Genomic DNA, 27,852 nt, shown 5'->3' with positions numbered 1-27,852 from the left:
CTGGTGTCTACTGTGTTGGATTCAGCCCCCTCTAACCTCCTGCCTGGTGTTTACTGTGTTGGATTCAGCCCCCTCTAACCTCCTGCCTGGTGTCTACTCTGTTGGATTCAGCCCCCTGCCTGGTGTCTACTGTGTTGGATTCAGCCCCCTCTAACCTCCTGCCTGGTGTCTACTCTGTTGGATTCAGCCCCCTCTAACCCCCTGCCTGGTGTCTACTGTGTTGGTTTCAGCCCCCTCTAACCTCCTGCCTGGTGTCTACTGTGTTGGATTCAGCCCCCTCTAACCTCCTGCCTGGTGTCTACTCTGTTGGATTCAGCCCCCTGCCTGGTGTCTACTGTGTTGGATTCAGCCCCCTCTAACCTCCTGCCTGGTGTCTACTCTGTTGGATTCAGCCCCCTCTAACCTCCTGCCTGGTGTCTACTGTATTGGTTTCATTTGACATTTTGATGTCAGAGTGCCTGGATGTTGCTTGGATCGGTTGCGACCTTTGCCAACCCACCTATATAAATTAAACTAGGGGAAAGGCTGTTTGTAGTTATATGCGATTACACAGGGAATACGCATCTGACATCTAATAGGAAATGGTGGTGTCATTTATTTTGACACGTGTCGGATGCTATTTGAGAAACCAGAACAAGTGTAAAAATGATTTGTGAGTGGAATCGGTGTCATGTATCATGGCTCCAAGTGCAGTCAACTGTAAAATGATACATTGTATCTACCCACTGGACTGTCCGCTCTGCTCTGATTGGCTGTTTACATTAAGCGAAATTCAATTGGAATATATTTCCTGTTTTTTTTTTCTCTCTCTCATGATTTGACAGTTGACATTTATCCCACCAAACATGCTGTAGGGAAAACAGTGAAATATTTAAACTTTATTTGACATTTTGACCGTTTCCAGCTAACTTTCTAAAATAGTCTGACATACAGTATAACAACTGTTTAAGTAAACATTTGCTGCAAGGTTATCACCCTTGAACTTCCCCTTATCTATAACCTCTCATGTTGAAGGAAACCAAAGGTTTGTCTTAAGAGTTTAACCTATTCAGTGGAAGGTATTGGTCTCTGACCTTTAGGAATGCTGTAAATAGATGGAAAGATAAGGAGAGTGGAGCAGGCTCGGGTTTTCAGCCGTGCTCTACTCCAGACTACCCTCCGTCTCAACAGTTTTACACGTGCTCTTGACAGGGAAGTCTGCCCCGCCTCTCTGTCACGAAGATGGACTTAACCCTAGACGAGGCTCTCAAAAGGTCCGAAGAGAGAAAGGCAGAGTAGAGAGTGTTCTGGGTTTAAAGTTGTAAAACAAATAGGGTTTAATTTGTGCTCCCGAGAAGGCTCAGCGGTCTAAGGCACTTCAGTGCTAGAGGCGTCACTACAGAGACCCTGGTTCGATTCCAGGCTGTGGCACAACCGGCCGTGTTTGGGAGAACCATAGGGCGGCACACAATTGGCCCAGTGTCGTCCCAGTTAGGGTTTGGCCGTCAATGTAAATAAGAATTTGTTCTAAACTGACTTGCCTAGTTAAATACAGGTTACACACATTAATAGAGAGAGAGACACGCAGAGAGAGAGAGAGAGACGCAGAGAGAGAGAGAGACACGCAGAGAGAGAGAGAGACGCAGAGAGAGAGACAGAGAGAGAGGAGAGAGGCAGAGAGAGAGACAGAGAGAGGCAGAGAGAGAGACAGAGAGAGAGACAGAGAGAGGCAGAGAGAGAGACAGAGAGAGACAGAGAGAAGCAGAGAGAGAGGCAGAGAGAGAGGCAGAGAGAGAGGCAGAGAGAGAGGCAGAGAGAGAGACAGAGAGAGACAGAGAGAGCGACAGAGAGAGAGAGAGAGAGAGACCGAGAGAGCGACAGAGAGAGAGACAGAGAGAGAACAGGCACACACACCCTTCTTACACATGCACAAGTTATTTTCTCAACCCCTTCCTATATATATATATAGTCATTGCTCTCAACACACACATATATCCAGAGAAGTATCACTTAAACAATACAGTATTTGGAACCATGCCTATCAAAATACCCCATAAATCAAGTTTTCTGAAATAGCTCTATCAACAAATGTGAACCAATATGGCATTTAGAACTATGTGTAAACTACATATTTTTCCAGTTAGGATCCGTGACAAAAAAAAACAAAAAAGTAGCCTACATGACTATTGCGTATTTGATGAACTAACTAACTTAATCAGATCCAACAAAAATGACTTTCTTATTAAAATTAGTGAAGACCCAAACACGTGAACGCGCAGTAGAATCGCGCGTTGAAATATTTGCTCCCGTGTGCTCGTTCAGGTTGTTAGACCAGAGACCAGTCAGCGACTCTTCAGCTCCAACTAGCAGGACCACCTCCCGTCAGTGTCTCTGACAACGCTATAGATAAATATGTCCAAGTTGGAGCAAATCCTTGTTCTCGATCCCCCCTGTGACCTCAGATTTAAAGGTAAGTGCATTTTTACCTTCATATATATATATGTGTGTTGTTTGTTTTAAATCTCCGAGACAAGCCTGCATTTCTCTGATGATTTCACACTTCCCTTCGGTTCGTAGTTAACGCGTTAGGCTGTCCGCCGCCGCCATTTTGTTCGGGGAACGGAGACAGGCCGCTGTGTGAATCACGGTAATGTCAGTGACGCGGTCGACGTGCGTGGGTCTTGTCTTGTCATAAACTGTACCGAATCGTTTTTTTAACATATATATACACCTCTGACTACATGCTATCTTTCCCCTTTCTTGTGATAGACTGTCCAGATAACCTATCCAGGTATTCCTTAACTAACTAGTGCAAAAGTTTACAATTTGCTAAACCAATAAACTAACATACAAGGAGGACATGTAGTTAACCAACTAACTAAAGGTGTCCTGCTTGTGAAGTAGTCATTGGTGGTTATAACTAACTAACTAGGTTTGTATAACTCACGTATTTTGGTTGGTGAATGGTTGCAACGTTTGAGTTAGGTAGCAAATGTTAACGCCAACCGTTCTAACTAGTTTTCCGTGTATTGCACTTTTCAAAAACCAAAACAAGTCGGAATACAAATGTATTCTCGGCACCCAGCTGTTCAGTCGGAGCTTTCTGTGCTGACGGACCGGTTCGTTCAGAGGACGGGGTTTAACGGGCGCTTGGCATCCAATTTGTTGCATTACCGCCACCTACTAGACTGAGGTACAACTCCCTTTATACTTTGCTTGAAAAACAAAAATGTACTAAATAAATACCCTACCATCTAACACTACACTCAGTAATTTTCAAATTATATGAAATAAAATTAACACCACGCTACTCCACTAATTACATGCATTTATTCCTACCATCCTTCAACACAACACACACTGCAACTCTTCTGATGTCATGTTTCACACACCTAAATACCTCTCGGCAGCTGCCTCCACCACCTCTATTTTCTGCGACTTCTGTTCCATCCCTGCTGTACAGTTGATAACCGTTGCTATAAATGCTAAAAATCCCAATCTTACTGAAACGCCATAACCCAGTACAGAGGGACAGGACAAAAAGTTCTCTACTACTCTCACCACTCCTCCCCCTTGACCCATCTTCCTCTACTTTCTTCACTGCCTCAGCATATGACAACTCCTGCTCCACTCTAACCCTGGAAACCTCAACCTGCCTCTCTCTCGCACGGGACATTTCTGATCCCCATTACCATGGGAACCCCTACACATGAACACATTCTACTACTTTCCCCAATGCTACACATTCCTTTGTCTCATGCCCTTCTGCACACTTCTCACACCTTGGACCCTCCCACCTGCACACCTTGGACCCTCCCACCTGCACACCTTGGACCCTCCCACCTGCACTCCTTGGACCCTCCCACCTGCACTCCTTGGACCCTCCCACCTGCACACCTTGGACCCTCCCACCTGCACACCTTGGACCCTCCCACCTGCACACCTAGGAACCTCCCACCTGCACACCTTGGAACCTCCCACCTACACCCTGCTGCCTCATAGGACCCTCCCACCTACACCCTGCTGCCTCATAGGAACACCTAGGAACCTCCCACCTACACACTGCTGCCTCATAGGAACACCTAGGAACCTCCCACCTACACACTGCTGCCTCATAGGAACACCTAGGAACCTCCCTCCTACACACTGCTGCCTCATAGGAACACCTAGGAACCTCCCTCCTACACACTGCTGCCTCATAGGAACCTCCCACCTACACACCTTGGACCCTCCCACCTACACACTGCTGCCTCAGGCCCATAAGCTTGACACCTGTAACAACGTAATGTATGAGGTACAAAAGCACATACAGGATAACTTTATATATCCTAACATCACTTTCAGGCAAAAACTCAACTTCAAAGCCCAAAAAGAGAAGACAATGACTCTTCTGTTTCGCCGCTCTCGCCACCCTGTCTGCGCCGCATCAAACGACGAGCATCACAAACATACGGGAATCTTTCCCCTCAGCTGGTCAGCGTTTATATCTACTGCTACCCCAGTTATCACTCCTTTCATTGGTGCCCTTTTTGAGAGCGAAACAATTCACTTTTCTTGAGCGCCTTCTCCCTCAAACCAACAGAAACAAAAAATGATCACTAGACCATTTCTGGTTACCCTCACAAACTCCCCCCACCCAGCCTGAATCCACAAATGGATCAGGTTTAAAGGCAAGAGTCAATTTTTTTCCCCCCATAAACTTCACTCCTACTGTCAGACTCATCTTTTTCCTGCCCCTCTGTGCATACCTTGGTCTCCGATAACTTCACCACCTCTACCACCTCTGATACTACACCCTCGTAAAATTACATTTCTCCTCCTGTGTTCGGGTGTCGTAACTTAGTCAGTGACGTGTACAGATTGTCTTATGTAGTTCTAGCTTGTTTATCGTTACCGAAAACGTACCAGTTTTTTTTTAAATTTACCACAATGCTGGTGATGTTGACAGTCAGTGTGTCTTATATCGCTTTAGGTTGACAGATTACAGATGTCCGTCTACAGTCCCCCAAGTCAAGTACTGACTTTTTTGTTTCGATGTGACTTGAACGCTTCCTAAAAATACATTAATTGACTTGACAATTGAAATCAACCTTCAGCTGTTGAAAGACAAAAAAAAAAAAATAATTTTGTTGGTGAGCAGCTTCCATGACTGTCGGAGGTCGACTGATTTAATTGGCCGATTTCATAACAATCTGTAGTTGGCCTTTTTGGATGCCTGATTATGGCCTTTTTGGATGCCTGATTATGGCCTTTTTGGATGCCTGATTATGGCCTTTTTGGATGCCTGATTATGGCCTTTTTGGATGCCTGATTATGGCCTTTTTGGATGCCTGATTATGGCCTTTTTGGATGCCTGATTATGGCCTTTTTGGATGCCTGATTATGGCCTTTTTGGATGCCTGATTATGGCCTTTTTGGATGCCTGATTATGGCCTTTTTGGATGCCTGATTATGGCCTTTTGGATGCCTGATTGACTGATGCCTGAGGCCTTTTTGGATGCCTGATTATGGCCTTTTTGGATGCCTGATTATGGCCTTTTGGATGCCTGATTATGGCCTTTTGGATGCCTGATTATGACCTAAATGACCTAAGGCTCGTATTTCTGTGTGTTATTATGTTATAATTAAGTCTATGATTTGATAGAGCAGTCTGACTGAGCAGCAGCAGGCTCGTAAGCATTCATTCAAACAGCACTTTCGTGCGTTTTGCCAGCAGCTCTTCGCAATGCTTGCTTCACAGCGCCGTTTATGACTTCAAGCCTATCAACTCCTGAGATTAGGCTGTCAATACTAAAGTGCCTATTAGAACATCCAATAGTCAAAGGTATATGAAATACTAATGGTGTAGAGAGAAATAGTCGACGCGTCATAATTCCTATAATAACTACAACCTAAAACTTCTTAACGGGGAATATTGAACCACCAGCTTTCATATGTTCTGAGCAGGGAACTGAAACGTGAGCTTTTTTTACAAGGCACATACTGCACTTTTACTTTCTTCTCCAACACTGTTTTTTTATTCAAAACCAAATTGAACATGTTTCATTATTTATTTGAGACTAAATATATGATATTTATGTGTTATATTAAATTAAAATACGTGTTCATTGTTCATTCAGTATTGTTGTAATTGTCATTATTACAAATATATATAAAAATAGTCAGATTAATCGGTATCGGCTTTGGAAAATCCTAATCGGTTGTCCTCTACTGTCAATGGTAGAGGAAGTATTAAAATACTCACATCAACTCATTAATACCAACCCTCAGTCTATCTTATAATAGTGATGACTGATCGATGAGACAAGCCTACTTGACTGGTGTGGTTTGGGCTGGCCATGGCCTTGCTCTGGTCCTGGGAGTTACTGATGACCTGGACCAGAGCCGGCCGTGCCCTCTGATAGCTCTGGTCCTGGTAGTTACTGATGACCTGGACCAGAGCCGGCCGTGCCTCTGATAGCTCTGGTCCTGGTAGTTACTGATGACCTGGACCAGAGCCGGCCGTGCCCTCTGATAGCTCTGGTCCTGGGTGTTACTGATGACCTGGACCAGAGCCGGCCGTGCCCTCTGATAGCTCTGGTCCTGGGAGTTACTAATGACCTGGACCAGAGCCGGCCGTGCCCTCTGATAGCTCTGGTCCTGGGAGTTACTAATGACCTGGACCAGAGCCGGCCGTGCCATCTGATACGTCTTCTGATCAATCAGCCCAATTTCTCATCATCAGTCACAAGATTTATGTTTACCCCTTCAACAAATTAAACCCGAGGCTCACTAACTGCTTTCTAAATGACAACGGTAGGCGAGCACGCAACAATTTTTTTGAATAAACAAATTGCATGTCACGTAATTGGCCAGCTCTCTCCCTTCCCTGGCTCAATGAGAAGGTAAATAGGCCATGTCGGGGGTCACCCATGTCGGGGGTCACCCATGTCGGGGGTCACCCATGTCGGGGGTCACCCATGCCGGGGGCCACCCATGCCGGGGGCCACCCATGCCGGGGGCCACCCATGCCGGGGGCCACCCATGCCGGGGGCCACCCATGTCGGGGACCACCCATGTCGGGACCCACCCATGTCGGGGTCCACCCATGTCGGGGTCACCCATGTCAGGGGAGATAACACACATCTTCTCTTTAACCTCTACACCAGATGACAAACATAATGTAGATATATGGTGTGTAGGTAGGTAGGTAGGGCGTAAGTGGCAAGACCGCTCCCACCAATACCGTGCCACTTGTGTGGTGAACGCAAACTAGTATTAGAATTACGTTATATTTTTAAGCTCTCGTGACAAGTTTGTGAAACTGTATGTGAAACAGCCTAGATCCTGTCTAGGTGGATGGATGGCCCTGTGCAGCCTAGATCCTGTCTAGGTGGATGGATGGCCCTGTGCAGCCTAGATCCTGTCTAGGTGGATGGATGGCCCTGTGCAGCCTAGAGCCTGTCGAGGTGGATGGATGGCCCTGTGCAGCCTAGATCCTGTCTAGGTGGATGGATGGCCCTGTGCAGCCTAGATCCTGTCTAGGTGGATGGATGGCCCTGTGCAGCCTAGATCCTGTCTAGGTGGATGGATGGCCCTGTGCAGCCTGATCCTGTCGCCCTGTGCAGCCTAGATCCTGTCTAGGTGGATGGATGGCCCTGTGCAGCCTAGATCCTGTCTAGGTGGATGGATGGCCCTGTGCAGCCTAGATCCTGTCTAGGAGGATGGATGGCCCTGTGCAGCCTAGATCCTGTCGAGGTGGATGGATGGCCCTGTGCAGCCTAGATCCTGTCTAGGAGGATGGATGGCCCTGTGCAGCCTAGATCCTGTCGAGGTGGATGGATGGCCCTGTGCAGCCTAGATCCTGTCTAGGTGGATGGATGGCCCTGTGCAGCCTAGATCCTGTCTAGGAGGATGGATGGCCCTGTGCAGCCTAGATCCTGTCGAGGTGGATGGATGGCCCTGTGCAGCCTAGATCCTGTCTAGGTGGATGGATGGCCCTGTGCAGCCTAGATCCTGTCTAGGAGGATGGATGGCCCTGTGCAGCCTAGATCCTGTCGAGGTGGATGGATGGCCCTGTGCAGCCTAGATCCTGTCTAGGTGGATGGATGGCCCTGTGCAGCCTAGATCCTGTCGAGGTGGATGGATGGCCCTGTGCAGCCCTGTGCAGCCTAGATCCTGTCTAGGAGGATGGATGGCCCTGTGCAGCCTAGATCCTGTCTAGGAGGATGGATGGCCCTGTGCAGCCTAGATCCTGTCTAGGAGGATGGATGGCCCTGTGCAGCCTAGATCCTGTCACAAAATGACTATGTAGGAGTTGACAACTGTCTCAAACAGTTCTTTCTGAATTGAACTTGAACACAGGCTCGAGGCTGTGCAATAACACACTGTGTTCTGGAGGAGATAAGGATGTTAATTGGTTAGCCACCAAAATACATTTTGACCAGTCATGCTTATCGGTTTATAGGTTAATTTGAATAATTGTGTGGAATTTAAATTGCCGCGTTGTGCGTTTTCGTTAGTCCTCATTAGTCCTCATGATGCATTTATTTATCACCTGTCAGGATACAGTGACTAGTTAGAGGAGAGGAATACCCTACCACCTGAGGAGAGGAATACCCTACCACCTGAGGAGAGGAATACCCTACCACCTGAGGAGAGGAATACCCTACCACCTGAGGAGAGGAATACCCTACCACCAGAGGAGAGGAATACCCTACCACCTGAGGAGAGGAATACCCTACCACCTGAGGAGAGGAATACCCTACCACCAGAGGAGAGGAATACCCTACCACCTGAGGAGAGGAATACCCTACCACCTGAGGAGAGGAATACCCTACCACCAGAGGAGAGGAATACCCTACCACCTGAGGAGAGGAATACCCTACCACCTGAGGAGAGGAATACCCTACCACCTGAGGAGAGGAATACCCTACCACCTGAGGAGAGGAATACCCTACCACCTGAGGAGAGGAATACCCTACCACCTGAGGAGAGGAATACCCTACCACCTGTCAGACAGGATATAGAGAAGCTCCTCAGTCTGTAGTCTACTGGAGTGAAGCCTGCTTTTAGAAGCCCCCCTGTCATGGTTCAACAAATAACACTTTCTAAATGCAATTACTTGTTAAATTACGGGCCATGATTTAAAAAGGAACCTTTTTGTTGTTTTTGTTTTCCTTCTCAGTCTCAACTCGTAAAGCGTGCCTCCCATGCGTAGGCAATAGCCTGGCTGCCGGTGACTCTCATCAGTGGTTCCACCCACTACTTTGCAGTAGCAGCAGTGGCAGCTTAGTGGCAGCTTAGTGGCAGCTTAGTGGCAGCTTAGTGGCAGCTTAGTGGCAGCTTAGTGGCAGTTTAGTGGCAGCAGTGGCAGCTTAGTGGCAGTTTAGTGGCAGCTTGAGGCAGCAGTGGCAGCAGTGGCAGCTTAGTGGCAGCTTAGTGGCAGCTTAGTGGCAGCTTAGTGGCAGCTTGAGGCAGCTGTGGCAGCAGTGGCAGCTGTGGCAGCAGTGGCAGCTGTGTGGCAGCTTAGTGGCAGCTTAGTGGCAGCAGTGGCAGCTTAGTGGCAGCAGTGGTCTTAGTGGCAGCAGTGGCAGCTTAGTGGCAGCTTAGTGGCAGCTTAGTGGCAGCTTAGTGGCCGCAGCTTAGTGGCAGCTTAGTGGCAGCTTAGTGGCAGCTTAGTGGCAGCTTAGTGGCAGCAGTGGCAGCTTAGTGGCAGCAGTGGCAGCAGTGGCAGCAGTGGTCTTAGTGGCAGCTTAGTGGCAGCTTAGTGGCAGCAGTGGCAGCTTAGTGGCAGCTTAGTGGCTGCAGTGGCAGCTTAGTGGCAGCTTAGTGGCAGCTTAGTGGCAGCTTAGTGGCAGCTTAGAGGCAGCTTAGTGGCAGCTTAGTGGCAGCTTAGTGGCAGCTTAGTGGCAGCGCAGTGGCAGCTTAGTGGCAGCGCAGTGGCAGCTTAGTGGCAGCTTAGTGGCAGCGCAGTGGCAGCTTAGTGGCAGCGCAGTGGCAGCGCAGTGGCAGCTCAGTGGCAGCTCAGTGGCAGCTCAGTGGCAGCTCAGTGGCAGCTCAGTGGCAGCTTAGTGGCAGCTCAGTGGCAGCAGTGGCAGCTTGAGGCAGCAGTGGCAGCAGTGGCAGCTTGAGGCAGCAGTGGCAGCTTGAGGCAGCAGTGGCAGCTTGAGGCAGTATATTTGTTTGCGACGTGAAGGTTTTACTACGAGGCTGGTCGTACCTTGCTTCAAAGTAGCCTTGTGAAAATCCATCCGAAGAAACGAGGAGGCAGTTTATTATAGACTTCCTCGTGTTCCTTAAACAGCATTTCTCTGCTGTTCTGTTGGTTTTCACGTCAACTTTATTTCGTTGTCCAGAAGACAAAGGCACAATCCTGGTGTTGTCATCAACCCGTCCTGGTTATGTCATCAACCCGTCCTGGTGTTGTCATCAACCCGTCCTGGTGTTGTCATCAACCCGTCCTGGTGTTGTCATCAACCCGTCCTGGTGTTGTCATCAACCCCTCCTGGTGTTGTCATCAACCCCTCCTGGTGTTGTCATCAACCCCTCCTGGTGTTGTCATCAACCCGTCCTCAGAGCCTCACCATCGAGAGCATCCTGACCGGTTGCATCACCGCCTGGTATGATAACTGCTCGGCCTCCGATCTACAGAGGGTAGAGTGTACGGCCCAGTACATCACTGGGGCCAAACTTCCTGCCATCCAGGACCAGGGAGCCATTTGATGAACTGTTCAGCAGTCTTATGGCTTGGGGGTAAAAGCTGTTCAGCAGTCTTATGGCTTGGGGGTAAAAGCTGTTCAGCAGTCTAATGGCTTGGGGGTAGAAGCTGTTCAGGAGCGTTTTGGTCACAGACTTGGCGTGTCGTTACCGCTTGCAATGCTGTAGCAGAGAGAGAGTGTATGACTTGGGTGGCTGACACCCCCTGGAATGGGGTTCACGGATGGCAGGGAGCTCTGCCCCAGTGACAAGCCTCAAATGGCCGTCAATTTAAAAAAATAAGTTTATTCATCTAACCTTTATTTAACCATGGAAGTCATTTAAGAACAAATTATTATTTACAATGACAGCCTACAAGGGGAACAGTGGGTTAACTGCCTTGTTCAGGGGTTGAACGACAGATTTTTACCTTGTCAGCTCGGGGAACTAATCTAGCAACCTTTCGTCAATGGCCCAATGCTCAACCATTAGGCTGCCTGCCGCCCCCTCCACTCTAACCATTAGGCTGCCTGCCGCCCCTCCACTCTAACCACTAGGCTACCTGCCGCCCCTCCACTCTGACCACTAGGCTACCCTCCCGCCCCTCCACTCTAACCACTAGGCTACCCTCCCGCACCGCCCCTCCACTCTAACCACTAGGCTACCCTGCTGCCCCTCCACTCTAACCACTAGGCTACACTGCCGCCCCTCCACTCTAACCACTAGGCTACCTGCCGCCCCTCCACTCTGACCACTAGGCTGCCTGCCGCCCCTCCACTCTAACCACTAGGCTACCTGCCGCCCCTCCACTCTGACCACTAGGCTACCCTGCCGCCCCTCCACTCTGACCACTAGGCTACCTGCCGCCCCTCCACTCTAACCACTAGGCTACCTGCCGCGGGGCTGTGTATGGCGTAGTGTCGGGGTTCTGTATGGCGTAGTGTCGGGGTTCTGTATGGCGTAGTGTCTGGGCTGCGTATGGCGTAGTGTCTGGGCTGCGTATGGCGTAGTGTCTGGGCTGCGTATGGCGTAGTGTCTGGGCTGCGTATGGCGTAGTGTCTGGGCTGCGTGTGGCGTAGTGTCTGGGCTGCGTGTGGCGTAGTGTCGGGGCTGCGTGTGGCGTAGTGTCGGGGCTGCGTGTGGCGTAGTGTCGGGGCTGCGTATGGCGTAGTGTCGGGGCTGCGTATGGCGTAGTGTCGGGGCTGCGTATGGCGTAGTGTCGGGGCTGCGTATGGCGTAGTGTCGGGGCTGCGTATGGCGTAGTGTCGGGGCTGCGTATGGCGATGGTCCTAAAAATAAGTCTACCTAGGCCTAAATGCCGTATGTTAACTAGATCTAGTACATATTTAGGTTAGGCTACATTCTGTCAATTCACTGTTCAACTATAAGCCTGTATGAAATGGGGAACAGGAAAGACTGCTACTTCCTGATGCACACACCGTGTTACCACGGTGACCGTGTTGTGATGGGCACACCGTGTTGTGATGGGCACACCGTGTTGTGATGGGCACACCGTGTTGCCATGGTGAACGTGTTGCCATGGTGAACGTGTTGCCATGGTGACCGTGTTGCGACGGACACACCGTGTTGCCATGGTGGCCGTGTTGCCATGTGTTGCCATGGTGACCGTGTTGTCATGGTGACAGTGGGTTTTCAGGTTAGGATGGAGGAATTCCACAACGTTCTTCACACCCATCTACACTCTGGCATCTCGTAACGATCAGAACGTTAATCGATATTCTACATTTAGTCGACCCACATAAATCATTTTATGAATGTTGCCAAGCCATGTGGATTTAGGGTGTGGTTCAAATAGGGCTGTATAGGGAATACGATGCACTTTGAGGCTCAGATAGAAGCTAAGTCGTTGTGCTGTCACTCATCTCTGTGCTATGGGTGTGAACTGAACTGTGATATTAGGCAGAGACCAACTAGTTGAAACTCTCTGGGTCGGTTTCCCTGACTCAGAATAATCTTAGTACTAAATAGTACTTTCAATAGAGTTTTTTTCCCCCATTAATCCTGAGCTAGGCTTAATCTGTGTCTGGGAAGTCGGCCTTCCCGACTGAGGAACAGAATGCTGAGGGAGAAGTTCAAACGTAGATAAATAAATGTTTTGAGGATGTTTAGTTCCCTCTACCCATGCTGTTGTTAAAACACGCATGGTTCTGTGACGGTCCTGTCCTTAACGGTCCTGGGCTAACCCAATGCCCACGGTCCCCTCGTGGGCTAACCCAATGCCCACGGTCCCCTCGCGGGCTAACCCAATGCCCACGGTCCCCTCGCGGGCTAACCCAATGCCCACGGTCCCCTCGCGGGCTAACCCAATGCCCACGGTCCCCTCGCGGGCTAACCCAATGCCCACGGTCCCCTCGCGGGCTAACCCAATGCCCACGGTCCCCTCGCGGGCTAACCCAATGCCCACGGTCCCCTCGCGGGCTAACCCAATGCCCACGGTCCCCTCGCGGGCTAACCCAATGCCCACGGTCCCCTCGCGGGCTAACCCAATGCCCACGGTCCCCTCGCGGGCTAACCCAATGCCCACGGTCCCCTCGCGGGCTAACCCAATGCCCACGGTCCCCTCGCGGGCTAACCCAGCTCTGCCAGGCCTAATCTCACTTCGTTGTGGTGATCAGTGTATTGAGTAGGTCATAGTAATCTAGAAAACCGTTGGTTATTGATTCATGTTAGAGGATGGATGAATGGTCATTGATCCTGAAGCAAAAAAACAAATCCTATTTGCATTTCCTCAGCTTGTCTCTAAGCAACAGGAAGTGATCATAGATTGAATTGGGTTTTAGCTGTGTTGTCCATATAGACCCCATCAGTATTAAACTAAACCCAAGCTTTCTGTGGGGAATATAACCAAATGCTGTCCCCTCGGATCAGGAAACACTTCCTGATTTTTGATGCAATCATTTCCTCCCTAGGTATGGATGGTATGGAAACGAGCGTAGAACCATAGTAGGTTACTTGACTGAGTCACAATGTTGTTGTTTTTTTTTTTTTTTTTTACCTTTATTTTACTAGGCAAGTCAGTTAAGAACAAATTCTTATTTTCAATGACGGCCTAGGAACAGTGGGGTTAACTGCCTGTTCAGGGGCAGAACGACAGATTTGTACCTTGTCAGCTCGGGGATTTGAACTTGCAACCTTCCGGTTACTAGTCCAACGCTCTAACCACTAGGCTACCCTGCCGCCCCTCCCCTCTAACCACTAGGCTACCTGCCGCCCCTCCCCTCTAACCACTAGGCTACCCTGCCACCTCTACACTCTAACCACTAGGCTACCCTGCCACCTCTACACTCTAACCACTAGGCTACCCTGCCACCTCTACACTCTAACCACTAGGCTACCCTGCCACCTCTACACTCTAACCACTAGGCTACCCTGCCACCTCTACACTCTAACCACTAGGCTACCCTGCCACCTCTACACTCTAACCACTAGGCTACCCTGCCACCTCTACACTCTAACCACTAGGCTACCCTGCCACCTCTACACTCTAACCACTAGGCTACCCTGCCACCTCTACACTCTAACCACTAGGCTACCCTGCCACCTCTACACTCTAACCACTAGGCTACCCTGCCTCCTCTACACTCTAACCACTAGGCTACCCTGCCACCTCTACACTCTAACCACTAGGCTACCCTGCCGCCCCTCCCCTCTAACCACGCCCTCCCCACTCTAACCACTAGGCTACCCTACCACCTCTACACTCTAACCACTAGGCTACCCTGCCACCTCTACACTCTAACCACTAGGCTACCCTGCCACCTCTACACTCTAACCACTAGGCACTCTAAACCACTAGGCTACCCTGCCACCTCTACACTCTAACCACTAGGCTACCCTGCCACCTCTACACTCTAACCACTAGGCTACCCTGCCACCTCTACACTCTAACCACTAGGCTACCCTGCCACCTCTACACTCTAACCACTAGGCCACCCTACCACCTCTACACTCTAACCACTAGGCTACCCTACCACCTCTACACTCTAACCACTAGGCTACCCTACCACCTCTACACTCTAACCACTAGGCTACCCTGCCGCCCCTCCACTCTAACCACTAGGCTACCCTGCCACCTCTACACTCTAACCACTAGGCTACCCTGCCGCCTCTACACTCTAACCACTAGGCTACCCTGCCACCTCTACACTCTAACCACTAGGCTACCCTGCCACCTCTACACTCTAACCACTAGGCTACCCTGCCACCTCTACACTCTAACCACTAGGCTACCCTGCCACCTCTACACTCTAACCACTAGGCTACCCTGCCACCTCTACACTCTAACCACTAGGCTACCCTGCCACCTCTACACTCTAACCACTAGGCTACCCTGCCACCTCTACACTCTAACCACTAGGCTACCCTGCCACCTCTACACTCTAACCACTAGGCTACCCTGCCACCTCTACACTCTAACCACTAGGCTACCCTGCCACCTCTACACTCTAACCACTAGGCCACCCTACCACCTCTACACTCTAACCACTAGGCTACCCTGCCACCCCAGACATTAGACCCTGTAGTTCAGTATATCATGTTGATCTGAAACTGTGTTATGGTCAAGCCAGGTCAAAACATGCCCTAATAAACCCATCAGCTGGGAAAATGGATACACAACCACCTCCATTTATCTGTCTGCGGGGAAACTAATTTGACTTGGCCTCTAGCTGTGTTGACAACATGATGGGAAAATCTGAACCGTGTTGGGACCATGCTGACTGGTTAAATCTGGACCGTGCTGACTGGTTAAATCTGGACCGTGCTGACTGGTTAAATCTGGACCGTGCTGACTGGTTAAATCTGGACCGTGCTGACTGGTTAAATCTGGACCGTGCTGACTGGTTAAATCTGGACCATGCTGATTGGTTAAATCTGGACCGTGTTGGGACCATGCTGATTGGTTAAATCTGGACCATGCTGACTGGTTAAAGCTGGACCATGCTGACTGGTTAAATCTGGACCATGCTGACTGGTTAAATCTGGACCATGCTGACTGGTTAAATCTGGACCATGCTGACTGGTTAAATCTGGACCATGCTGATTGGTTAAATCTGGACCGTGTTGGGACCATGCTGATTGGTTAAATCTGGACCATGCTGACTGGTTAAATCTGGACCATGCTGACTGGTTAAATCTGGACCGTGTTGGGACCATGCTGACTGGTTAAATCTGGACCGTGTTGGGACCATGCTGACTGGTTAAATCTGGACCATGCTGACTGGTTAAATCTGGACCATGCTGACTGGTTAAAGCTGGACCATGCTGACTGGTTAAATCTGGACCATGCTGATTGGTTAAATCTGGACCGTGTTGGGACCATGCTGACTGGTTAAATCTGGACCATGCTGATTGGTTAAATCTGGACCGTGTTGGGACCATGCTGATTGGTTAAATCTGGACCATGCTGACTGGTTAAATCTGGACCATGCTGACTGGTTAAATCTGGACCGTGTTGGGACCATGCTGACTGGTTAAATCTGGACCGTGTTAGGACCATGCTGACTGGTTAAATCTGGACCATGCTGACTGGTTAAATCTGGACCATGCTGACTGGTTAAAGCTGGACCATGCTGACTGGTTAAATCTGGACCATGCTGATTGGTTAAATCTGGACCGAGTTGGGACCATGCTGATTGGTTAAATCTGGACCATGCTGACTGGTTAAATCTGGACCATGCTGACTGGTTAAATCTGGACCGTGTTGGGACCATGCTGACTGGTTAAATCTGGACCGTGTTGGGACCATGCTGACTGGTTAAATCTGGACCATGCTGACTGGTTAAATCTGGACCATGCTGACTGGTTAAAGCTGGACCATGCTGACTGGTTAAATCTGGACCATGCTGATTGGTTAAATCTGGACCGAGTTGGGACCATGCTGATTGGTTAAATCTGGACCATGCTGACTGGTTAAATCTGGACCATGCTGACTGGTTAAATCTGGACCGTGTTGGGACCATGCTGATTGGTTAAATCTGGACCATGCTGACTGGTTAAATCTGGACCATGCTGATTGGTTAAATCTGGACCATGCTGACTGGTTAAATCTGGACCGTGTTGGGACCATGCTGATTGGTTAAATCTGGACCATGCTGACTGGTTAAATCTGGACCATGCTGACTGGTTAAATCTGGACCATGCTGATTGGTTAAATCTGGACCATGCTGATTGGTTAAATCTGGACCATGCTGACTGGTTAAATCTGGACCATGCTGACTGGTTAAATCTGGACCATGCTGACTGGTTAAATCTGGACCATGCTGATTGGTTAAATCTGGACCATGCTGATTGGTTAAATCTGGACCATGCTGACTGGTTAAATCTGGACCATGCTGACTGGTTAAAGCTGGACCATGCTGACTGGTTAAATCTGGACCATGCTGACTGGTTAAATCTGGACCGTGCTGATTGGTTAAATCTGAACCGTGCTGACTGGTTAAATCTGAACCGTGTTGGGACCATGCTGACTGGTTAAATCTGAACCGTGTTGGGACCATGCTGATTGGTTAAATCTGAACCGTGTTGGGACCATGCTGATTGGTTAAATCTGAACCGTGTTGGGACCATGCTGATTGGTTAAATCTGGACCGTGCTGATTGGTTAAATCTGGACCGTGCTGACTGGTTAAATCTGGACCATGCTGATTGGTTAAATCTGGACCGTGTCGGGACCGTGCTGACTGGTTAAATCTGGACCGTGTCGGGACCATGCTGACTGGTTAAATCTGGACCATGCTGACTGGTTAAATCTGGACCATGCTGGTTGGTTAAATCTGGACCATGCTGACTGGTTAAATCTGGACCATGCTGACTGGTTAAAGCTGGACCATGCTGACTGGTTAAATCTGGACCGTGCTGATTGGTTAAATCTGGACCGTGCTGACTGGTTAAATCTGGACCATGCTGACTGGTTAAATCTGGACCGTGCTGATTGGTTAAATCTGGACCGTGCTGACTGGTTAAATCTGGACCGTGCTGACTGGTTAAACCTGGACCGTGCTGACTGGTTAAATCTGGACCGTGCTGACTGGTTAAATCTGGACCGTGCTGACTGGTTAAATCTGGACCGTGCTGACTGGTTAAATCTGGACCGTGCTGACTGGTTAAATCTGGACCGTGCTGACTGGTTAAATCTGGACCGTGCTGACTGGTTAAATCTGGACCGTGCTGACTGGTTAAATCTGGACCGTGCTGACTGGTTAAATCTGGACCGTGCTGACTGGTTAAATCTGGACCGTGCTGACTGGTTAAATCTGGACTGTGCTGACTGGTTAAATCTGGACCGTGTTGGGACCATGCTGACTGGTTAAATCTGGACCGTGTTGGGACCATGCTGACTGGTTAAATCTGGACCATGCTGACTGGTTAAATCTGGACCATGCTGACTGGTTAAAGCTGGACCATGCTGACTGGTTAAATCTGGACCATGCTGATTGGTTAAATCTGGACCATGCTGACTGGTTAAATCTGGACCATGCTGACTGGTTAAATCTGGACCGTGTTGGGACCATGCTGACTGGTTAAATCTGGACCATGCTGATTGGTTAAATCTGGACCATGCTGACTGGTTAAATCTGGACCATGCTGACTGGTTAAATCTGGACCGTGTTGGGACCATGCTGACTGGTTAAATCTGGACCGTGTTGGGACCATGCTGACTGGTTAAATCTGGACCATGCTGACTGGTTAAATCTGGACCATGCTGACTGGTTAAAGCTGGACCATGCTGACTGGTTAAATCTGGACCATGCTGATTGGTTAAATCTGGACCGAGTTGGGACCATGCTGATTGGTTAAATCTGGACCATGCTGACTGGTTAAATCTGGACCATGCTGACTGGTTAAATCTGGACCGTGTTGGGACCATGCTGATTGGTTAAATCTGGACCATGCTGACTGGTTAAATCTGGACCATGCTGACTGGTTAAATCTGGACCATGCTGATTGGTTAAATCTGGACCATGCTGATTGGTTAAATCTGGACCATGCTGACTGGTTAAATCTGGACCATGCTGACTGATTAAATCTGGACCATGCTGATTGGTTAAATCTGGACCATGCTGATTGGTTAAATCTGGACCATGCTGACTGGTTAAATCTGGACCATGCTGATTGGTTAAATCTGAACCGTGCTGACTGGTTAAATCTGAACCGTGTTGGGACCATGCTGACTGGTTAAATCTGAACCGTGTTGGGACCATGCTGATTGGTTAAATCTGAACCGTGTTGGGACCATGCTGATTGGTTAAATCTGGACCGTGCTGACTGGTTAAATCTGGACCATGCTGATTGGTTAAATCTGGACCGTGTCGGGACCGTGCTGACTGGTTAAATCTGGACCGTGTCGGGACCATGCTGACTGGTTAAATCTGGACCATGCTGACTGGTTAAATCTGGACCATGCTGACTGGTTAAATCTGGACCATGCTGGTTGGTTAAATCTGGACCATGCTGACTGGTTAAATCTGGACCATGCTGACTGGTTAAATCTGGACCATGCTGACTGGTTAAAGCTGGACCGTGCTGACTGGTTAAATCTGGACCGTGCTGATTGGTTAAATCTGGACCGTGCTGACTGGTTAAATCTGGACCGTGCTGACTGGTTAAATCTGGACCGTGCTGATTGGTTAAATCTGGACCGTGCTGACTGGTTAAATCTGGACCGTGCTGACTGGTTAAACCTGGACCGTGCTGACTGGTTAAATCTGGACCGTGCTGACTGGTTAAATCTGGACCGTGCTGACTGGTTAAATCTGGACCGTGCTGACTGGTTAAATCTGGACCGTGCTGACTGGTTAAATCTGGACCGTGCTGACTGGTTAAATCTGGACCGTGCTGACTGGTTAAATCTGGACCGTGCTGACTGGTTAAATCTGGACCGTGCTGACTGGTTAAATCTGGACCGTGCTGACTGGTTAAATCTGGACCGTGCTGACTGGTTAAATCTGGACCGTGCTGACTGGTTAAATCTGGACCGTGCTGACTGGTTAAATCTGGACCGTGCTGACTGGTTAAATCTGGACCGTGCTGACTGGTTAAATCTGGACCGTGCTGACTGGTTAAATCTGGACCGTGCTGACTGGTTAAATCTGGACCGTGCTGACTGGTTAAATCTGGACCGTGCTGACTGGTTAAATCTGGACCGTGCTGATTGGTTAAATCTGGACCGTGCTGGCTGTTAATGTCCTTATAGGAAACAGCAGACCAGCTGTCACCAGATGGACAGAGAGCAGCACCGGGGTAATGATGGTAGCTAATGTCTCCCCATGAATTTTACTGGAGTCAATCAACCTGAGTCAACAAATCAGGTCACAAAGGCTGCATTTACACAGGCAACCCAATTGTTGGCAAAAGATCAGATCGATCAAAAGACAAATTAGTGTCAAAAGTTCAGAATTGGGTTGACTGTCAACGCAGCCACAGTCCTTCCATCATGGGATCTCCTCTCCATATGATATTACCTGAGCTAAGGGAACCTTCAATTGGTTTAATCGATTAGGATTTGGCTTATAGCCTCAGAAAGCAGTACGTAATGTAATGACCTGTTTACATAGTCAGCTGTGTGTGTACTGGTAACGAATGACTCCGACCATGTCATTACAGTCAGCTGTTGGTGTACTGGTAACGAATGACTCCGACCATGTCATTACAGTCAGCTGTCGGTGTACTGGTAACGAATGACTCCGACCATGTCATTACAGTCAGCTGTTGGTGTACTGGTAACGAATGACTCAGCTGACCATGTCATTACAGTCAGCTGTTGGTGTACTGGTAACGAATGACTCCGACCATGTCATTACAGTCAGCTGTCGGTGTACTGGTAACGAATGACTCCGACCATGTCATTACAGTCAGCTGTTGGTGTACTGGTAACGAATGACTCCGACCATGTCATTACAGTCAGCTGTCGGTGTACTGGTAACGAATGACTCCGACCATGTCATTACAGTCAGCTGTCGGTGTACTGGTAACGAATGACTCCGACCATGTCATTACAGTCAGCTGTTGGTGTACTGGTAACGAATGACTCCGACCATGTCATTACAGTCAGCTGTCGGTGTACTGGTAACGAATGACTCCGACCATGTCATTACAGTCAGCTGTCGGTGTACTGGTAACGAATGACTCCGACCATGTCATTACAGTCAGCTGTCGGTGTACTGGTAACGAATGACTCCGACCATGTCATTACAGTCAGCTGTCGGTGTACTGGTAACGAATGACTCCGACCATGTCATTACAGTCAGCTGTCGGTGTACTGGTAACGCTGTCGGTGTAATGACTCCGACCATGTCATTACAGTCAGCTGTCGGTGTACTGGTAACGAATGACTCCGACCATGTCATTACAGTCAGCTGTCGGTGTACTGGTAACGAATGACTCCGACCATGTCATTACAGTCAGCTGTCGGTGTACTGGTAACGAATGACTCCGACCATGTCATTACAGTCAGCTGTCGGTGTACTGGTAACGAATGACTCCGACCATGTCATTACAGTCAGCTGTCGGTGTACTGGTAACGAATGACTCCGACCATGTCATTACAGTCAGCTGTCGGTGTACTGGTAACGAATGACTCCGACCATGTCATTACAGTCAGCTGTCGGTGTACTGGTAACGAATGACTCCGACCATGTCATTACAGTCAGCTGTTGGTGTACTGGTAACGAATGACTCCGACCATGTCATTACAGTCAGCTGTCGGTGTACTGGTAACGAATGACTCCGACCATGTCATTACAGTCAGCTGTCGGTGTACTGGTAACGAATGACTCCGACCATGTCATTACAGTCAGCTGTCGGTGTACTGGTAACGAATGACTCCGACCATGTCATTACAGTCAGCTGTCGGTGTACTGGTAACGAATGACTCCGACCATGTCATTACAGTCAGCTGTCGGTGTACTGGTAACTAATGACTCCGACCATGTCATTACAGTCAGCTGTTGGTGTACTGGTAACTAATGACTCCGACCATGTCATTACAGTCAGCTGTTGGTGTACTGGTAACGAATGACTCCGACCATGTCATTACAGTCAGCTGTCGGTGTACTGGTAACGAATGACTCCGACCATGTCATTACAGTCAGCTGTTGGTGTACTGGTAACGAATGACTCCGACCATGTCATTACAGTCAGCTGTCGGTGTACTGGTAACGAATGACTCCGACCATGTCATTACAGTCAGCTGTTGGTGTACTGGTAACGAATGACTCCGACCATGTCATTACAGTCAGCTGTCGGTGTACTGGTAACTAATGACTCCGACCATGTCATTACAGTCAGCTGTTGGTGTACTGGTAACGAATGACTCCGACCAGTCTGGATCCTAGGCGTTGCGTCCATTTACTCCTTTTAAAAGGGCCGATCTGCAGTTGAAACAATAACAAAGCCTCTCAGCACCGACAAATGGGCTATAAATACACAAGGTTACCACTTTGTCCGGAGGGGACAGCGTGTAGGAGACGTTGTCCGGAGGGGACAGCGTGTAGGAGACGTTGTCCGGAGGGGACAGCGTGTAGGAGACGTTGTCCGGAGGGGACAGCGTGTAGGAGACGTTGTCCGGAGGGGACAGCGTGTAGGAGACGTTGTCCGGAGGGGACAGCGTGTAGGAGACGTTGTCCGGAGGGGACAGCGTGTAGGAGACCGTATACAACGGTTGTTACTATTAGTAGCCTGCAGTTGCTCAGACTGGAGAAATCATCTGGTTTTCATCCTGTTAAAGCATGTCAAATCGCTAATGTTTTGGCGTAGGCTTCAGCAACATTTATGTAAAGACTTTTTGCTTGTCTGTTGGGAGTGTCTTATCACCGGGGTTGAGTAAGTTACTTTACTTTCTAATCGGTTACAGTTACTAGTTACTTGTCCAAAATCGTTATCAGCAACGTAACGTTTGAATTACCCCAAACTCAGTAATTTAATCTGATTACTTTCCCCCTTAAGAGACATTAGAAGACAAAAAGGATCCTTCAAACACATGTGGAGTTAAATTAAATGTAATTTGAGAACTAAAGGTGTCAATGTAAACTCTCTGAGATACACCAGGAACGCTCAGACTGTCCGCAATAGTCTCGGAGAGGCTGGACTGAAGGCTTGTAGGCCTGTTGTAAGGCAGGTCGTCACCAGACATCACGGGCACAAACCCACTGTTTCTGGACCAAACAGGACTGGCAAAAAGTGCTCTTCACGGACGAGTTGCAGTTTTGTCTCACCAGGGGTGAAAGTCAGATTTGTGTTTATAGTCGAAGGAATGAGCGTTCCACCGAGGCCTGTACTCTGGAGTGGGATCAATTTGGAGGTGGAGGGTCCGTCATGGTCTGGGACGATGTGTCACAGCATCATCGGACTGAGCTTGTTGTCATTGCAGTCAATCTCAACGCTGTGCGTTACAGGGAAGACATCCTCCTCCCTCATGTTATACCCTTCCTGCAGGCTCATCCTGACATGACCCTCCAGCATGACAATGCCACCAGCCATACTGCTCATTCTGTGCGTGATTTCCTGCAAGACAGGAATGTCAGTGTTCTGCCATGGCCAGCAAAGAGCCTACATCTCAATTCCAGTGAGCAGGTCTGAGACCTGTTGGATCGGAGGGTGAGGTCTAGGGCCGTTCCCCCCCCCCAGAAATGTCTGGGAACTTGCAGGTGCCTTGGTGGAAGAGTGGGGTAACATCTCACAGCAAGAACTGGCAAATCTGGTGCAGTCCATGAGGAGTAGATGCACTGCAGTACATAGTATCTGATGTGGCCACCAGCTGCATTGACTGTTACTTTTGATATTTTGTACATTTGAGCAAACATTCTTTCTATATTTAAGAAATGCATTATAGCACAATTTTAGTTTTTCAAAAGTATCTGTAGTCAGTATCTGTAGTAGAAAATGCCTTAACTGATTCCATGTAGTGAGTTACTCCCCAAACAGCTCTGATGTGAAGGACAGAGAAATGGTCAAATCTGTAAAATAAAATAAATGTATTGTACATTTTGGGGCGGCAGGGTAGCCTAGTGGTTAGAGCGTTGGGCTAGTAACCAAAAGGTTGCAACTTCGAATCCCCAAGCTGTTGTTCTGACAAGGTACAAATCTGTCGTGTTTTTTTTTTTTTTGAGGCCGTTAATAGCTGCACGAGTTGCGTGACATCGTTTAACCTTTCGTTATGTTTCTTCTGATTGGCTTCAAAGTAGTTTTCCTCTTTCCTGATGATATACACTGAACAGAACACAATGCCACGTCAACTGCACGCTCCCTCAAAACATGAGACATCGGCATGCTGAGCTGTTGCCAGAGAATTTAATGCTAATTTCTCTACCTAAGCAGCTTCCAATGTCATTTCACAGAATTTGGCACTAAGTCCAACTGGCCTCATAATCACAGACCACCTGTATGGCATCGTGTGGGCGAGAGGTTTGCTGACGTCAACGTTGGGAACAGAGTGCCCCATTGTGGGGTTATGCTATGGTCAGGCATAAACTACGAACAACAAACACAGCTGCATTTGAAATCGATGGCAATTTGAATGCACAGAGATCCTGGGACGAGATCCTGAGGCCCGTGTCGTGCCATTCATCCACCGCCATCACCTCGTGTTTCAGGATGATAATGTAGTGTTCATCTCCCCTCATGTGATTACATGTTCTCTCCCTCTCTCTCCCCCCTCTGCCTCTCTCTCCCCCCCTCTGCCTCTCTCTCCCCCTCTGCCTCTCTCTCCCCCTCTGCCTCTCTCTCCCCCTCTGCCTCTTTCCCCCTCTGCCTCTTTCCCCCCTCTGCCTCTTTCCCCCTCTGCCTCTTTCCCCCCTCTGCCTCTTTCCCCCTCTGCCTCTCTTTCCCCCCTCTGCCTCTCTCTCTCCCCCCCCTCTGCCTCTCTCTTCCCCCTCTGCCTCTCTCTCCCCCTCTCCCCCCTCTGCCTCTCTCTCCCCCCCCTCTGCCTCTCTCTCCCCCTCTGCCTCTCTCTCCCCCTCTGCCTCTCTCTCCCCCTCTGCCTCTCCCCCCCCTCTGCCTCTCCCCCCCCCCTCTGCCTCCCCCCCCCTCTGCCTCTCTCCCCCCTCTGCCTCTCTCCCCCCCTCTGCCTCTCTCCTCTCCCCCCCTCTGCCTCTCTCCCCCCTCTGCCTCTCCCCCCTCTGCCTCTCTCACCCCCTCTGCCTCTCTCACCCCCCTCTGCCTCTCTCTTTCCCCCCTCTGCCTCTCTCTCCCCCCTCTGCCTCTTTCCCCCCCTCTGCCTCTTTCCCCCCTCTGCCTCTTTCCCCCTCTGCCTCTTTCCCCCTCTGCCTCTTCCCCCCCCTCCCCCCCTCTGCCTCTTTCCCCTCTGCCTCTGCCTCTTTCCCCCTCCCCCTCTGCCTCTCTTCCCCCCTCCCTCTGCCTCTCTCTTCCTCTCTTCCCTCCCTCTGCCTCTCTCTTTCCGCCCTCTGCCTCTCTCTCCCCCCTCTGCCTCTCCCCCTCTGCCTCTCTCCCCTCTGCCTCTCCCCCCTCTGCCTCTCTCTTCCCCCTCTGCCTCTCTCTTCCCCCCTCTGCCTCTGCCTCCCCCTCTGCCTCTCCCCCCCTTCTGCCTCTCCCTTTCCCCCCCTTGCTGCCTCTCCCTTTCCCCCTTCTGCCTCTCTCTTTCCCCCCTCTGCCTCTCTCTTCCCTCTGCCTCTCTCTTTCCCCCTCTGCCTCTCTCTTTCCCCCCTCTGCCTCTCTCTTTCCCCCTCTGCCTCTCTCTTCCCCCCTCTGCCTCTCTCTTCCCCCTCTGCTGCTCTCTCTCTTCCCCCTCTGCCTCTCTCTTCCCCCCTCTGCCTCTCTCTTCCCCCCCTCTGCCTCTCTCTTCCCCCTCTGCCTTCTTCTCTCTTCCCCCTCTGCCTCTCTCTTTCCCCCTCTGCCTCTCTCTCTCCCCCCTCTGAATCTCTTCCCCCCCCTCTGCCTCTCTCTTCCCCCCCCTCTGCCTCTCTCTTCCCCCCTCTGCCTCTCTCTTTCCCCCTCTGCCTCTCTCTTCCCCCCCTCTGCCTCTCTCTTTTCCCCCTCTGCCTCTCTCTCTTTCCCCCTCTGCCTCTCTCTTTCCCCCTCTGCCTCTCTTTCCCCCCTCTGCCTCTCTCTTTCCCCCTCTGCCTCTCTCTTTCCCCCTCTGCCTCTCTCTTCCCTCTGCTCCTCTCTCTTCCCCCCTCTGCCTCTCTCCCTTCTTTCCCCCTCTGCCTCTCTTCCCCCCTCTGCCTCTCTCTTCCCCCCTCTGCCTCTCTCTTTCCCCCTCTGGCTCTCTCTCTTTCCTCTGCCTCTCTCTTTCCCCTCTGCCTCTCTCTCTTTCCCCCTCTGCCTCTCTCTTTCCCCCTCTGCCTCTCTTCCCCCCTCTGCCTCTCTCTTCCCCCCCCTCTGCCTCTCTCTTCCCCCTGCTCTCTGCTCTCTTTCCCCCTCTGCCTTCTCTCTTCCCCCCTCTGCCTCTCTCTCTTCCCCCCCCTCTGCCTCTCTCTTCCCCCTCTGCCTTCTCTCTTTCCCCCCTCTGCCTCTCTCTTCCTTTCCCCCCTCTGAATCTCTTTTTCCCCCCTCTGCCTCTCTCTTCCCCCTCTGCCTCTCTCTTCCCCCCCCTCTGCCTCTCTCTTTCCCCCCTCTGCCTCTCTCTTCCCCCCCCTCTGCTCTCTTCCCTCTCTCTCTTTCCCCCTCTGCCTCTCTCTTTCCCCCCTCTGCCTCTCCCCCTCCACCCCTCTGCCTCTCTCTTTCCCCCTGCCTCTCTCTTTTCCCCCTCTGCTGCTCTCTCTTTCCCCCTCTGCCTCTCTTTTCCCCCTCTGCCTCTCTCTTTCCCCCCCTGCCTCTCTCTCTCTCTGCCTCTCTCTTCCCCCTGCCTCTCTCTCTCTCTGCCTCTCCCTTCCCCCTCTGCCTCTCCCTTCCCCCCCTCTGCCTCTCCCCTCCACCCCTCTGCCTCTCCCCTCCACCCCTCTGCCTCTCCCCCCTGCCTCTCCCCTCCACCCCTCTGCCTCTCTCTTCCCCCCCCTGCCTCTCACTCTCTCTCTGCCTCTCTCTTCCCCCCTCTGCCCCTCTCTCTCTCTGCCTCTCCCCCCCTCTGCCAGGTCCCTTCACTGATGTCATCACCACCAACCTGAAGCTGAAGAACCCGTCTGATAGAAGAGTATGTTTCAAAGTGAAGACCACAGCTCCCAAGAGATACTGTGTCCGGCCCAACAGCGGCATCATCGATGTAGGTGCTACTGTCACCATCTCTGGTATGTCCAATAACTAGGGGTGGGAACGTTTTTTTTAAATTGATAACCTTAATGTTTAGAAAAATCCCTGACGGGAGAAACTAATAATAAAAAAAAATCCCTCTACAAAATGTACATTTAATATCCCAGCTGGCTCGCCTGCTCTTTTTCTTTGCTGTGTGTGTAGCGGTTAGAGGGGAGGGGCGGCAGGTAGCCTAGTGGTTAGAGGGGAGGGGCGGCAGGTAGCCTAGTGGTTAGAGGGGGGTGGCAGGTAGTCTAGTGGTTAGAGGGGAGGGGTGGCAGGTAGTCTAGTGGTTAGAGGGGAGGGGCGGCAGGTAGCCTAGTGGTTAGAGGGGGGTGGCAGGTAGTCTAGTGGTTAGAGGGGAGGGGTGGCAGGTAGTCTAGTGGTTAGAGGGGAGGGGCGGCAGGTAGCCTAGTGGTTAGAGGGGGGGGCGGCAGGTAGTCTAGTGGTTAGAGGGGAGGGGTGGCAGGTAGCCTAGTGGTTAGAGGGGGGTGGCAGGTAGTCTAGTGGTTAGAGGGGAGGGGTGGCAGGTAGTCTAGTGGTTAGAGGGGAGGGGCGGCGGCAGGTAGCCTAGTGGTTAGAGGGGAGGGGCGGCAGGTAGCCTAGTGGTTAGAGGGGGGCGGCAGGTAGCCTAGTGGTTAGAGGGGGGGCGGCAGGTAGCCTAGTGGTTAGAGGGGAGGGGTGGCAGGTAGCCTAGTGGTTAGAGGGGGGCGGCAGGTAGTCTAGTGGTTAGAGGGAGGGGCGGTAGCCCAGTGGTTAGCAGGTAGCCTAGTGGTTAGAGGGGAGGGGTGGCAGGTAGCCTAGTGGTTAGAGGGGGTGGCAGGTAGTCTAGCGGTTAGAGGGGAGGGGTGGCAGGTAGTCTAGTGGTTAGAGGGGAGGGGTGGCAGGTAGCCTAGTGGTTAGAGGGGAGGGGTGGCAGGTAGCCTAGTGGTTAGAGGGAGGGGCGGCAGGTAGCCTAGTGGTTAGAGGGGAGGGGTGGCAGGTAGCCTAGTGGTTA

The 27,852-nt window shown here is 50.6% G+C and overlaps 1 protein-coding gene across 1 annotated transcript in view; it reads left to right on the top strand.

The window, feature by feature from the left end:
* The first annotated feature begins 2,294 nt into the window (after positions 1 to 2,294).
* The window catches only part of LOC115126302 (vesicle-associated membrane protein-associated protein A-like), a 37,579-nt gene continuing 12,021 nt past the window's right edge, over positions 2,295 to 27,852 (top strand). The window contains exons 1-2 of the mRNA XM_065013804.1: positions 2,295 to 2,449; positions 26,702 to 26,854. Of these exons, the coding sequence (XP_064869876.1) occupies positions 2,392 to 2,449; positions 26,702 to 26,854 (211 nt within the window). The 5' untranslated portion in view covers positions 2,295 to 2,391. The remainder of the gene's footprint in view (positions 2,450 to 26,701; positions 26,855 to 27,852) is intronic.

Source organism: Oncorhynchus nerka, linkage group LG9b (assembly GCF_034236695.1).
Source record: "Oncorhynchus nerka isolate Pitt River linkage group LG9b, Oner_Uvic_2.0, whole genome shotgun sequence".
In the NCBI taxonomy this organism is placed as follows: Eukaryota; Metazoa; Chordata; class Actinopteri; order Salmoniformes; family Salmonidae; genus Oncorhynchus; species Oncorhynchus nerka.
This window is presented reverse-complemented; position numbering and strand designations above follow the sequence as displayed.